The following is a 10,373-nucleotide window of genomic DNA, read 5'->3' as shown; positions in this document are numbered from 1 at the left end:
TATTATTATAATATTATTTGTGGCCTTGATTTGTGGTGCATAAAGGAGGCGTGGATTGTTGTCGGCTCGGCATTTTTCAGCAACGCCGAAATAACGCTCAAATTTCTGCAAAGATATCAGACGGCTCTTTGACCTTATTTATTTCGATTTCAGGGTGTCAAACAAAAAGATTTTGCCCATATTTATTGCCAGCTATCATATGTACTTTCCGTAAATTTTGTTCTTAAAGAGACGCTATTTTGTTATATTTTGAGATCGCTGCGTTTGCATTCCAATTTGTTTTCCTCCCTGTTACAATGGCTTCAGGTCTCGATTCTTATGTGAACCGTATCCTTTTTCAAAATGCTCCATTGTTTTATTTTTTTTTTATTAAATTTTTTTCTAATAGTTCCTTAAAAGCATTCATCAGACACAGTTTCAATCATAACTCAGGATGGAAGAAATTTTGTTGTAAGTGAAATTAATTGGGATGGGAATCATCCGTAAATAAATATTCATGATTTATAACAAATCTCTTGATTTAAAGGGAACCTTGAAGGGTTTTGACCAGACAATTAATTTGATTTTGGACGAAAGCCATGAGAGGGTGTACAGCGTGAATGCCGGTGTGGAGGAAGTGCCTCTTGGTTTGCACATCATCAGAGGAGACAATGTGTAAGAATTTTTTGTAAAGCACATCATTTCGTAAGTTGCTGTTCTTTGATTAGGGCCATAATCGGTGAAATTGACGATGAGGCTGACTCGAATTTGGACTTGTCAACTGTCAGGGCCGAACCGCTGGGAGCAGTTATGCACTGAAGTCACTCGGAAGTCTTTTATTCACTTCACCCTGGCGTCTCGATTGGCCCAACATCATTGTAAATAACCCACAAATACATAATCCATTATGTAAGCATTTACAGAATTAAAAGAAAACAACTAAAACAATCAACGAAAAACATTTTTTTTTTAAATAACAGTAGGGCTTGAAGAAAAGAAAAAATTAAATATTTTTTCCATTCCATTCAAAAAAGAATGTCATTATAACTTAAATTTATTTAAAATAGGGATGTAACAACACAGCCGGTGTTCAGGGTCTTAGGTTCTGACCAAACTTTTGGTCCTGAGTGCACATAAAGAGAAGGAAATATTTCTGCCCTGGTGATATATTAGTCAATTCAAGTCAAAAGTCCCATGAAATGCACAAGCGAATTTTAGATAAAATGAAGGTTTGGCAGATTTTTCATTAAAAACATGCAACGAATCTCATTTAATCATCTTTCTCATGCGCAAATCTCTTGTCAATTCCCAGTTTTGCACAAATGATTTTAAAAAGCTCTTTCTCTTCGTAGAAAAACACTGCAACACTGAATAAGCCACAACAGGCGCCGATCATTAAGTGAACAAGTTTGTTCTCATCAAAGTAGAGACTCTCGGAAAAGTTTGTGATGAGAAAAGAAACAGCAAGAGCGGTCACAATCAAAGGTCCCGGCAGCAGACCCTTCAAGGGCTGCCACTTGCTCCCGTCGTATAACTCGTACATGAACTTGAGACTGCAACAGATTCTGGTGGCCATGTTGCAGCAATTAGCCAGGATAAAGCCCAGGCCGCCTAGCAAGTAGGTGAGGGCCCATGAGATGACTAGAAAGGCTACGGAGAGCAACACCATTGAGTAGTTGTACCACGAAAGTTGTTCTTTGCTCATGGCCGATTGGCCGAAGGCCTCAGTGATTCCGTTGATGGCCAAGAAGAGGATGACGGTGCAATGGGCCCTGAGCAGAACTGTGCCAGTGTCGGTGGCCAGCGACTCGCCTCCGTACAGGAAGAGGAGGAGTCTTGAGTAGGAAAATCCAAAAGCCATCACAGTAAGTCCGAACACCACGGTGCAGCGCATGGCATAGAAAAGAAGCTTTGAGGCTTCTTCCATGTGGTCTTTGTTCAATTTTGAGACTTGCTCACCCCTCCTGAAAATGAGAAAAAAATAATAAAATATGAAAATTGTGATTGTTAAATTAAATTTTTTTGTGTTACTAGTAATGGTATATTTTACCTGAATAACTGAGCAAAGTAGAAGTAGCAGCTCTCTTCAATGGGTCTGAAGAGCAGCCTTGCTGGCAGAGTACCCAAATTATTGACAGTCTCGTACACCCCCTGCTGAGTGAGGGACAACACCCCCGAAATGGTCATTACGTAGCGCTCCCCTTCGGTCAGCAGTTGTTTGACGGCCATGGTCTTAAAGAGGCTCCACGTGAGCCAGGCCAGAGGACGATGGATCCACTGCTGCAGGTCAAACCGAGGCAAGAAGTCCCTGATGCTCTTGAAGGGGAAGCCTTTGTGGGGGGTGCGCAGGTAGTGGTAAAAGTAGCCATAGTAGCCCAGCACCAGGGTCAGGGTGCCAACGGCCTGCGCGGCAGAAAAGGCATGCACCGAGTTGGAGGGGCTGCACAGCACCAGCGGCAGAAACACCAGAGTGCGCAGCCCTATGTGCAGAAGGTTTAACGCAACCTGAATTTTATTATTATTATTATTTTTTAAATCTTTATAAATGGAAAATACTTTTAATTTGTTGAAGAGGAATGCATTCGCCACCAGCAAAGGGGCCTCACAGGTAGACTCAATAATGCAACTCAAGGCCATCACCCACACCCCTGTAACGTACTGGCTCTGCAGGTGTGGAGGGGGAGCCTCCAGCATGTCCAGCCACACATGTCCCAAGACGACAGAAATCAGAACTGAAATTGGCAGGGTGATCCATATCAAATTGATCACCAGGGGCCAATTGTGGTTCCGAACGTCATCCAGGGTGCTCTTCCTGAAGGCCTCTCGACTGACAAACAGAATGGTTGATTCGAGAAGCAGCAGACGGACGTTCATCAAACCCAAGGCATCTGGAGAGATGTACCTTTGAGAATTTTAAAGTTGTATAGTCCTTTTTTTTAAAGTTATGTACAATAAAACTTTGTTTTACCTCAGGACGCAAGCGTTGCTGAGAAAGGTGATCACGCGGACGATGATTTGAAGAACAATCCCGAAGGAAATGTTCTGAAGACTAGATGTCAACAGGCTTTGCTCCATTTTTCTTTTTAAATACTCAAAATTTATCTTTCAACTGTATGAAAAGGAAATTTATAAAGGGATATAAAATCTTCATTACACGCTTATGACAGGTCACCTGAGCAGTTTTAAGACCATTTCTTGTAAAAGGTATGAAAAGTGTTGAATCCGAAATATCCGAATCGTCGAAGTCGTTTCGTTTTACTGTTGCATTGAAATAATTTCGCAATGCCAATTTTTGTTCTGAAAGCAAGTCAAATATGTAAATTAAAAAGATTAATGTATATCTCTTTTCAACAGAATTTTTGGAACAATAATAAATAAATAAAGAGTTTTCATAATAAAAAGTATATTGCAAATTTAGATGTCAAATGAAAAGAGATTTTATAAATTAATATATAAGTAAGTAAATAATCGGCGCAAACCAAAAAATCCTGCTACGCGACAAATCCAAAACAAACACGCCCCCTTCCTAGAGTTTCGAACGTCAACCGCAGCCGGCGGTCGTATATTTGGCGCTGTTCGCAGCCATCGTACTTGCCAGTGGTGACATCTGCCATCCGTATCAGGGCGATGCTTTTTGGAAGCTACCAAAACCAAAATTATTCAAGATGGAGGACGCCGAAGTCGAAGTTCTTGGAGATAATGGAGCTTATTATAAGGTTACTAGACCGATTACGTGTCTACTTTCCACCCTGGCACATTCGCAAGACCTTCAGCTAGGCTGGTGTGCTAAATTATCGTCGGCTGTTGCCGTTCGCGGGCCAATTTTGACCCTCGCCAAGCCCCATGTGCCGATCGGCTGCTGCATTCCGCAGTGCCGTCGGGCCTATTTGTGTCGGCAAATCAACTTTTACTGGACACCAGCTCCTCCCAAGCGGCCCAGTGACCCCGTCCCTTAGTGAATTCACGGCTGAACTCGAAATATTTGACGCTGGAGTGGTGCAAAAGTGGGAATTCGCACCCACAGCTCACACCTCTCTAGGCGGGCAATTTCATTGTTATGCGATTCCGTGTGCGGCTGCTGTTTATTTCTTTTTCAAATATCTACGCAAATTGGCACGCAAATTAAAGGTTTTGTCGGGGGGATTGATAAGTTGAAGGCCGGGTTGATCGCCTCGGCCGCTTTCTTGAAATGCCGGTTGACGGGTCATGTTCCTCGGATGCACTGGGCGTGTCCTGCTCAACTTGCTACGAATGTCCTTACTTGCCGCTGCAAGTCCAGGTTTTCTGCGAATTGCTCTCATAAGTCGCTCCTCGGAATCAGCCGGCTATCAAAAACCCCATTGCGCTAAAAGGATAAAATATTGACTTTTTGAATACCAATAATTTGTATTCATATTCACTACCAAATCAAATTAAAGGAGTCACTCCCTTAAATGGCATTTTCCCAATAAAATCTGAATTTTAAACGAACAGTAGTTCAGAATTTCCACAAATTCTGGATCAAAATGGAGGGTAAAAAGTATTTTTCATCGGGAATTGATCCCTTTTGTTTCGGAATGTATTATTATGTAACCTATTAAAATTCCTTTTTGATTCCAGGCTCGAGTGACTGACATTTTTGACGAGGAAGTGAAAGTCAGTTTTGAGGATGAGTAAGCAATAATCCCTAATTTGAGTTAATAAAAAATTAATCTTTCTTTTCTTCAGCTGGCAACCAGAGTCCAAGTTCCCTTTCTCTCAAGTCCGCCTGCCTCCTCCTCCCCGGCAAGAAGGTGCTATTCGACCTGAGTTTTCCGAAGGCCAGGAGGCCGAGGTCTTTTCGTGTTCGCAGACTGGAGAGGCGTGCGGCTGGTGGAAGGTCATCATTAAGGTGACGCCAGTTTTTTACACCAGTGGCTTGTCTGACTATTGAAATTTGCAGATGGTCAAGGGTGGCTTCATTGTGGTCGAGTACGTCGGCTGGGGCGAGAGCGCTTATACTGAAATTGTTAACGAGGAAGATCTACGACCTAGGAACGCCAACAGCCCTATTGATGCACACACCTTCTTCAAATTTGAAATCCCTGTTCCTGAAGAGCTGCGAGAAGAGTAAGCGTTTGTGTTTCAAGATTGTAAATTAAAGAGCTATATTAATACTGTCGAATTCCCAATTGAACAATAAATTATTCTCTTTAAATTGTGATCTCGAAAACAAATTCTTAAAATTTAAAGTACTTTATCGTCATATTATTAGCTGCTTTGTTGTAGCTAACTCAAATTCGATTTGATTTCAGTGCCAAGATGGAGAGTGCTCACTCAGAATTCCTCAAGGTGATCAAGGCCTCCTCTGTCAAATTCATCCCGGAAGCAGGGGTACTCAGGGTTATTGTGAGTAGTTAAGAAATAATAAATTAGAGTTACTAAGCTTTTGAATTCAGACAAGGAACGAAGCAAGTCAGCGGCTAAGCTCAATGGTCCAGGAGATGCATTTCCGTAACCTATCACAACGTGTGCTGTTGTTGCGGCGCATGGAAGAAAGCGCCCGTCAATTAGCGTCGACCAAGCAGCACGAGAAGGCGACGTAAGATCCCATGAGCAGCAGGAGGAGAGATTAGTTGTTTTTATAGAAAAATGTTTGATTCTAGGTTCACAGAGGAATTTAGTGTGAGAGAAGATCTCATGGGATTGGCCATAGGAGCTCACGGTGTGAATATTCAGCAAGCTAGAAAGTTACCTGGTATTACCAACATAGAATTAGAAGAAAACACATGTACATTTAGGATTTGTGGTGAAGTAAGAAGTCCTTTATGCTTTACTCTATTCGAATCTAATTTGTCTCTGGAATTTAGAATAGGGAATGTGTGCGAAAGGCTCGGAATATGCTCGAGTACGGTGAGGAGAGTATCAAAGTGCCAAGGCTGCTGGTGGGCAAGGTCATTGGCAAAAGTGGGCGCATCATTCAGGAAATTGTTGACAAGAGTGGTGTGGTGCGTGTGAAAATTGAAGGAGACAACGAGCCGCAGCCTAGCCAGCCACGGGAGGAGGGTCAGGTGCCATTTGTATTTGTTGGAACTGTTGAGAGCATCGCCAATGCCAAGGTGAGCACAAGTTAAAAATAATTTTTCTTGCTTAAGCCCCCAAAATTCAACGATTTTATGTATTTTTGTTTTTTAATTTATTTGTTTTTTTAAATATTAATAAAATTCTAGGTTCTACTTGAGTATCACCTGTCACACCTGAAAGAACTTGAGAAACTGAGGCAAGAGAAGTTGAACATTGATCAGCAGCTCAACTGCCTACAGCTCTATCCACAGAACCGAAGGTAATAACAACGTATGTGCTTGTCATACTTGACAGCGAGCGAAGTTTTCGCAGGGGCTTTGAACAAGACAGATCTGATGACAGGAGTTTAAGAGGCGGATTCTCTGGCAATATCATGGGCCGTGGTGGTCGAGGTAGGGGCATGCGGGGCGGCCGAGGCAACCCCCCTCCACTCAGAGACGGTCGGACCCCAGGAGGACCCTCCAAAAGCCACATCAACGAACACCCTACAGGTGAGAAAACTGACGAGAGCGAATAAGTTAATCATTTTTTGGTATTTTACCTAAGCACAACGTTGCAACGAGCACACTATTTTAGTTATTATTTTACAAGAACGGATGATGCATTTATTAACAATTTTATAAAGTATTAACAAGATTAACTCGATGGCTAATTAGATTCTAACAATCAACATCTTTCAAAATTTTGCTTCATTTGGGTTAATAAATTATAAAGAATGGTAAATTTATTTTGAAATAAAAATTGTTTAAAAAATTAGATAATTTTATCGATTTGGTTCAAATCTGAAATGCAATGTTTGTCTTTTAAGTTTTACTTTTGTTTGCTTGAGAGAATTGATTTTCAAAGCATTCTCATTAAATAATGGGATTTCTTGTTATTTTTTATTTGCTCTTTCCAATGGTGTGTTTTGAAAATATCAAAAAATGAAGTTTGCATGAAGGACAAATCGAAGGTCTTTAAACCTCCAGCGAAAGTCTTCTACTGCTTCTCAGACAACCGCGAGCACTACTCGGACCGAGGCCGGCGCGGCATGCGTGACCGAAGACAGCGAGTTAACGATGAGGAGGAATCGGTGCTAGACCAGAAGCAGCCTCCAAGTGGCGGCGCCACCAGCGGCCCTGTGGCCGAAGGTGCCAAGCTGGTCGATTCAGCCAGTCTGGATGGCGCCAAGGCAAGGCCGCCGCGCCAGAGTGGAAGCGGCCGAGGCAAGCGAGGTGGCCCCCAGCGCGGCCGTGGTGACCCAAGAAGGGGTGGCCTGGTCCCCAGCGGCGGCCCTGTGGGATTGGATAAGCCGAGCGGCTCAACCGAGTCGAGTAATTGGGCCGATGCAGTTCCAGATGCTGGCCGGGTTGACAGTTGGGATTCTGGCAGCCAGCCGGCAGCCAGCAACAACTTTGTTGCCGCCAACGCCCCCCAGCCTTCCAACAAAGGACCCAAGCCTGCACCTCCCAAAACTCAGAGACCAACGCGAGGGAAAGTCCCGGCTAAAGCAGCTTCTCCCGTATCTGGAGGCAGCCAGGTGAATTTGAAATAAATTTACTCTTTTGCTTTATTTAAGATTGATTGATATGTGTTTTTCAAATAATTTTGGACCTGTTGTGAGAGAATAAACGAATTGAACAGCTTCCTTATAATTGTATCTTTTATCATACAACAAGAGTTAATAAAACATGCAATTTTTAATTTTGGGCATAGATAATTCTTTTTGTGCCTTTCAATTGTACACTTTGCTATTTAAAATTTAAATATTACGGTCCAAACTAATTGCATGTATGTTTTGATTGTAGGGTAATGTACAAGAAGTTGGCCCTCAGCAGAAAGCACCCTCATCACCATCCCTCACGAATGGCAGCTCTTAATGTAAATTAATTCCTCTTCCTTTGCGTGGTTAGCAAGCCAGAGTGGCCAGAGAGTAAAAGGGAGAAGCCATGCATTCTCGTACAGTTACATACTTACATTGGTTGCGATTTCGAGGTGTAATTAAAAACCAGAACTTGCCAATGTCCATAGTGCAGCTCTGTACCTTTGAGTGTTGTCCTTATTTTGTGCACTAAATTTGTGATACGATCCTCAATAGCTTCTTGGTATTCAGTTGGTTGGTCAAATGGTCACACACACACACCGCCCAGTCTATTTTAATTCCCTTTTTGTCTCTCTTCGTTCTAGGCATTTTTCTCTTATCTACTGCGCGCGCTCCAACACAGCTTACGAGAAACTAAAAAAAAATATAAGAAAACTAGCAAAATATTTTACATCTTTGGTGGTTATCAGTCCTGTAAGTCGTTGAGGACCCAAATGTTTGTGTTCCGAGAGCGAATGTGCATTTGTTTAAAAATGGCAATTACGAAGCGCGAATGCGAATCACGTTCAAATGCCGCCCCCTGATGTTCCCTAAATACTCTCTATCTATCTGTTCAATTGGCGAATGTATCGAAAAAATTTGGGTCCTTCACCGAGGTAATAAAATGTGCAAGCTGGTACGACCATTATTCATTGTAAATATACTTTCTAAGTTATATGAGTCCTAAACTGCTTGAACAATTGCAGATGTCCAATCAAACTTTTCTCCTTTTTGTAAAAAGCAAAATTTATTCTGGTTTGAAAAGAATGAAAGAATCCCCTATCTATTGTCTCCGCCAAGTATTATATATCATTTCATTTTGCTGCGCCCATGGACAGGCCAGAAATTCTTGAAAGAAGATCATTAATTTTTTAATTGATGGGAAGAGTGCTTCATCGCCAACCATTCTCAAAGTGTAAACCTCTATTGTTAAGTTTTCAATCGCGGACACACACATTGCTCCTTACTACTTAAGCTAACTATTTTGTATTTAATCGGCCCCGAAGCGATAAATTCAATGATGCAAGATTGTGCCTTTCTTGCCATGGGTGCAGCTTGTAAAAAAAAATATGTCATCGATTGATTACCATTATTTTGAAACGAACTACTGATCAAAAAAACAAAAACAACCTAATAAGAATCAAGGAAAGAACTTTCATACTCCCCAATTCATGGTGTGAAAATTTTCATTTTTTGTTTACATTACCTGCAGAATTGTTTATCTCTGCTTTCATCACATTAATTAACCGTAAATAAAAATAAAGTTGCTGAATATTTGAACTGATGGTTTTTAATTTGAGTAATCCTTCTAGGAAAAATGAAGAGCAAGATTATTTATAAGATCATCAACTATTTCCATTAAAATTAATTTGAAATTGTCGTAACGCAAATTTTTTTCTGAATTCAATTGTAGAAAGTTGGCATGTAAAAAATAAATATCCTCAATATTACATTTTTTTTTCAAGATTCGACAATAAAGAGTATTCCTCAAAATTTACACATTAAAATATTTTGATATTTTTTAAAACAATTCAGTTTTTAATACAGATTATTGGCGCCATTTTTTTTTAATCAACAAATAAACGCATCATTCTATACGTTCTACGAATCATTGTTTTATAAACTTATATCTATCAAATCACATATCTTGCTTAATAAATATAAATATAGAATTCGCGGAAAAAATTTTGATTAATTTACGGTACCACCAAAATCATGGTAAACCAGTGGTTGCTATGCTGTGGAATTCTCAAACTTTTAAGATAAAGCTAATAAACATACAAGATTTCTACCAATACATAATAAGCAGCTCTGTGGGCCACAGTCACCTATAATTTAATTAGAAAAGGTTTGAATTTGCTAACAATTTTTTATCTCCAAATTAAATTGTGTTTAGTGGAAAGAGAATTTTTGCAGTATGATGATTCCGGATGATTCATCAGAGCACGTTATGTGTGTGTGTCAGCATTGGCAAGCTAATAATAATAATGCTTTTATTAAACGCGTTTGCGTACAACTACTAATACATACATGCTATACATACTAAATAGAACTAGGCGCACCACCTATCGGTGGACAGTCATTACAATCAGTTTGGGCGTATTTCAGCGGGAATATTGATGATCAGCCATTTGAGCAAGGGAGGAAAAAGGCGATCGAGTACAAAATAAACAGTGGTGTTGACTACAATATTGTGAACAAAATTTACATTTACATGCTTTGCTTGCAAAGTGATATTCCTTTTTAACACAAAATTTATAATGAAATCCATGAACTATTATTCTAGTATAAACATGCCTGTCCTGTTGAAGAGGACTTCTCCATTTAATCGGGAGTGTAACAATTGCATTGTGAAAATCAGGAGGAATATCAAACGATTTCATTTCTCTCTCGAATAACAAAGTACCAAAAGCAGGTGTGTATGGAAGATTATACATAGATTGCAAACAACCAATAAATGAATCAACCTCCAACATTAAATGCACAATTCTATTCTGAGCTGATTTATGTA

At 40.4% G+C, this 10,373-nt stretch overlaps 3 protein-coding genes across 7 annotated transcripts; 2 read left to right on the top strand and 1 right to left on the bottom strand.

Annotated features, from left to right (window-relative positions):
- The first annotated feature begins 18 nt into the window (after nt 1-18).
- Nucleotides 19-941, top strand: LOC132197286 (U6 snRNA-associated Sm-like protein LSm8). The gene is made up of 4 exons (XM_059620481.1): nt 19-327; nt 410-450; nt 527-654; nt 708-941. The coding sequence occupies exons 1-4, from the start codon at nt 297-299 to the stop codon at nt 796-798; spliced, it is 291 nt and encodes a 96-aa protein (XP_059476464.1). The 5' UTR covers nt 19-296; the 3' UTR covers nt 799-941.
- A 41-nt stretch (nt 942-982) lies between these two features.
- Nucleotides 983-3,490, bottom strand: LOC132197281 (protein RFT1 homolog). The gene is made up of 6 exons (XM_059620473.1): nt 3,459-3,490; nt 3,152-3,276; nt 2,948-3,088; nt 2,536-2,881; nt 2,030-2,484; nt 983-1,943 (listed from the first exon to the last, which is right to left on the bottom strand). The coding sequence occupies exons 3-6, from the start codon at nt 3,052-3,054 to the stop codon at nt 1,250-1,252; spliced, it is 1,602 nt and encodes a 533-aa protein (XP_059476456.1). The 5' UTR covers nt 3,055-3,088; nt 3,152-3,276; nt 3,459-3,490; the 3' UTR covers nt 983-1,249.
- Nucleotides 3,491-3,567: 77 nt separating this feature from the next.
- On the top strand, nt 3,568-9,142 carry LOC132197279 (RNA-binding protein FXR1). Of its 5 annotated transcripts, none has more exons than XM_059620468.1 (12): nt 3,568-3,695; nt 4,579-4,631; nt 4,687-4,849; nt 4,901-5,067; nt 5,253-5,346; nt 5,397-5,539; nt 5,586-5,751; nt 5,808-6,056; nt 6,168-6,280; nt 6,334-6,512; nt 6,990-7,540; nt 7,809-9,142. In XM_059620468.1, the coding sequence occupies exons 1-12, from the start codon at nt 3,645-3,647 to the stop codon at nt 7,878-7,880; spliced, it is 2,001 nt and encodes a 666-aa protein (XP_059476451.1). In that variant the 5' UTR covers nt 3,568-3,644; the 3' UTR covers nt 7,881-9,142. The 5 variants fall into 5 exon arrangements, with proteins under 5 accessions (XP_059476451.1, XP_059476450.1, XP_059476449.1 ...); XM_059620467.1 differs by having other exon boundaries at nt 3,569-3,695; nt 6,325-6,512; nt 6,996-7,540; XM_059620466.1 differs by having other exon boundaries at nt 3,569-3,695; nt 6,325-6,512.
- The last annotated feature ends 1,231 nt before the right edge of the window (nt 9,143-10,373 follow it).

The sequence above is a fragment of the Neocloeon triangulifer genome, unplaced genomic scaffold (assembly GCF_031216515.1).
Source record: "Neocloeon triangulifer isolate White Clay Creek 2 clone unplaced genomic scaffold, ASM3121651v1 ptg000012l, whole genome shotgun sequence".
Taxonomy (NCBI): domain Eukaryota; kingdom Metazoa; phylum Arthropoda; class Insecta; order Ephemeroptera; family Baetidae; genus Neocloeon; species Neocloeon triangulifer.
The sequence above is the reverse complement of the archived record's forward strand: the minus strand, read 5'-3'. Positions and strand labels throughout refer to the sequence as shown.

What these genes read in the sequence shown, in the direction of transcription:
- LOC132197286 (XM_059620481.1), top strand. Translation starts at nt 297, where the DNA reads ATGGCTTCAGGTCTCGATTCTTATGTGAACC. An exon ending in TCTCGATTCTTATGTGAACC is followed by an intron (nt 328 to 409) that starts GTATCCTTTTTC and finishes AGCATTCATCAG; the next exon opens with ACACAGTTTCAATCATAACT. An exon ending in ATCATCAGAGGAGACAATGT is followed by an intron (nt 655 to 707) that starts GTAAGAATTTTT and finishes TTCTTTGATTAG; the next exon opens with GGCCATAATCGGTGAAATTG.
- LOC132197281 (XM_059620473.1), bottom strand. Translation starts at nt 3,054, where the DNA reads ATGGAGCAAAGCCTGTTGACATCTAGTCTTCAGAACATTTCCTTCGGG. An exon ending in AGCAACGCTTGCGTCCTGAG is followed by an intron (nt 2,882 to 2,947) that starts GTAAAACAAAGT and finishes AAATTCTCAAAG; the next exon opens with GTACATCTCTCCAGATGCCT. An exon ending in TCCTCTTCAACAAATTAAAA is followed by an intron (nt 2,485 to 2,535) that starts GTATTTTCCATT and finishes AATAAAATTCAG; the next exon opens with GTTGCGTTAAACCTTCTGCA.
- LOC132197279 (XM_059620466.1), top strand. Translation starts at nt 3,645, where the DNA reads ATGGAGGACGCCGAAGTCGAAGTTCTTGGAGATAATGGAGCTTATTAT. An exon ending in ATAATGGAGCTTATTATAAG is followed by an intron (nt 3,696 to 4,578) that starts GTTACTAGACCG and finishes TTTTGATTCCAG; the next exon opens with GCTCGAGTGACTGACATTTT. An exon ending in CAGGGGTACTCAGGGTTATT is followed by an intron (nt 5,347 to 5,396) that starts GTGAGTAGTTAA and finishes TTTTGAATTCAG; the next exon opens with ACAAGGAACGAAGCAAGTCA.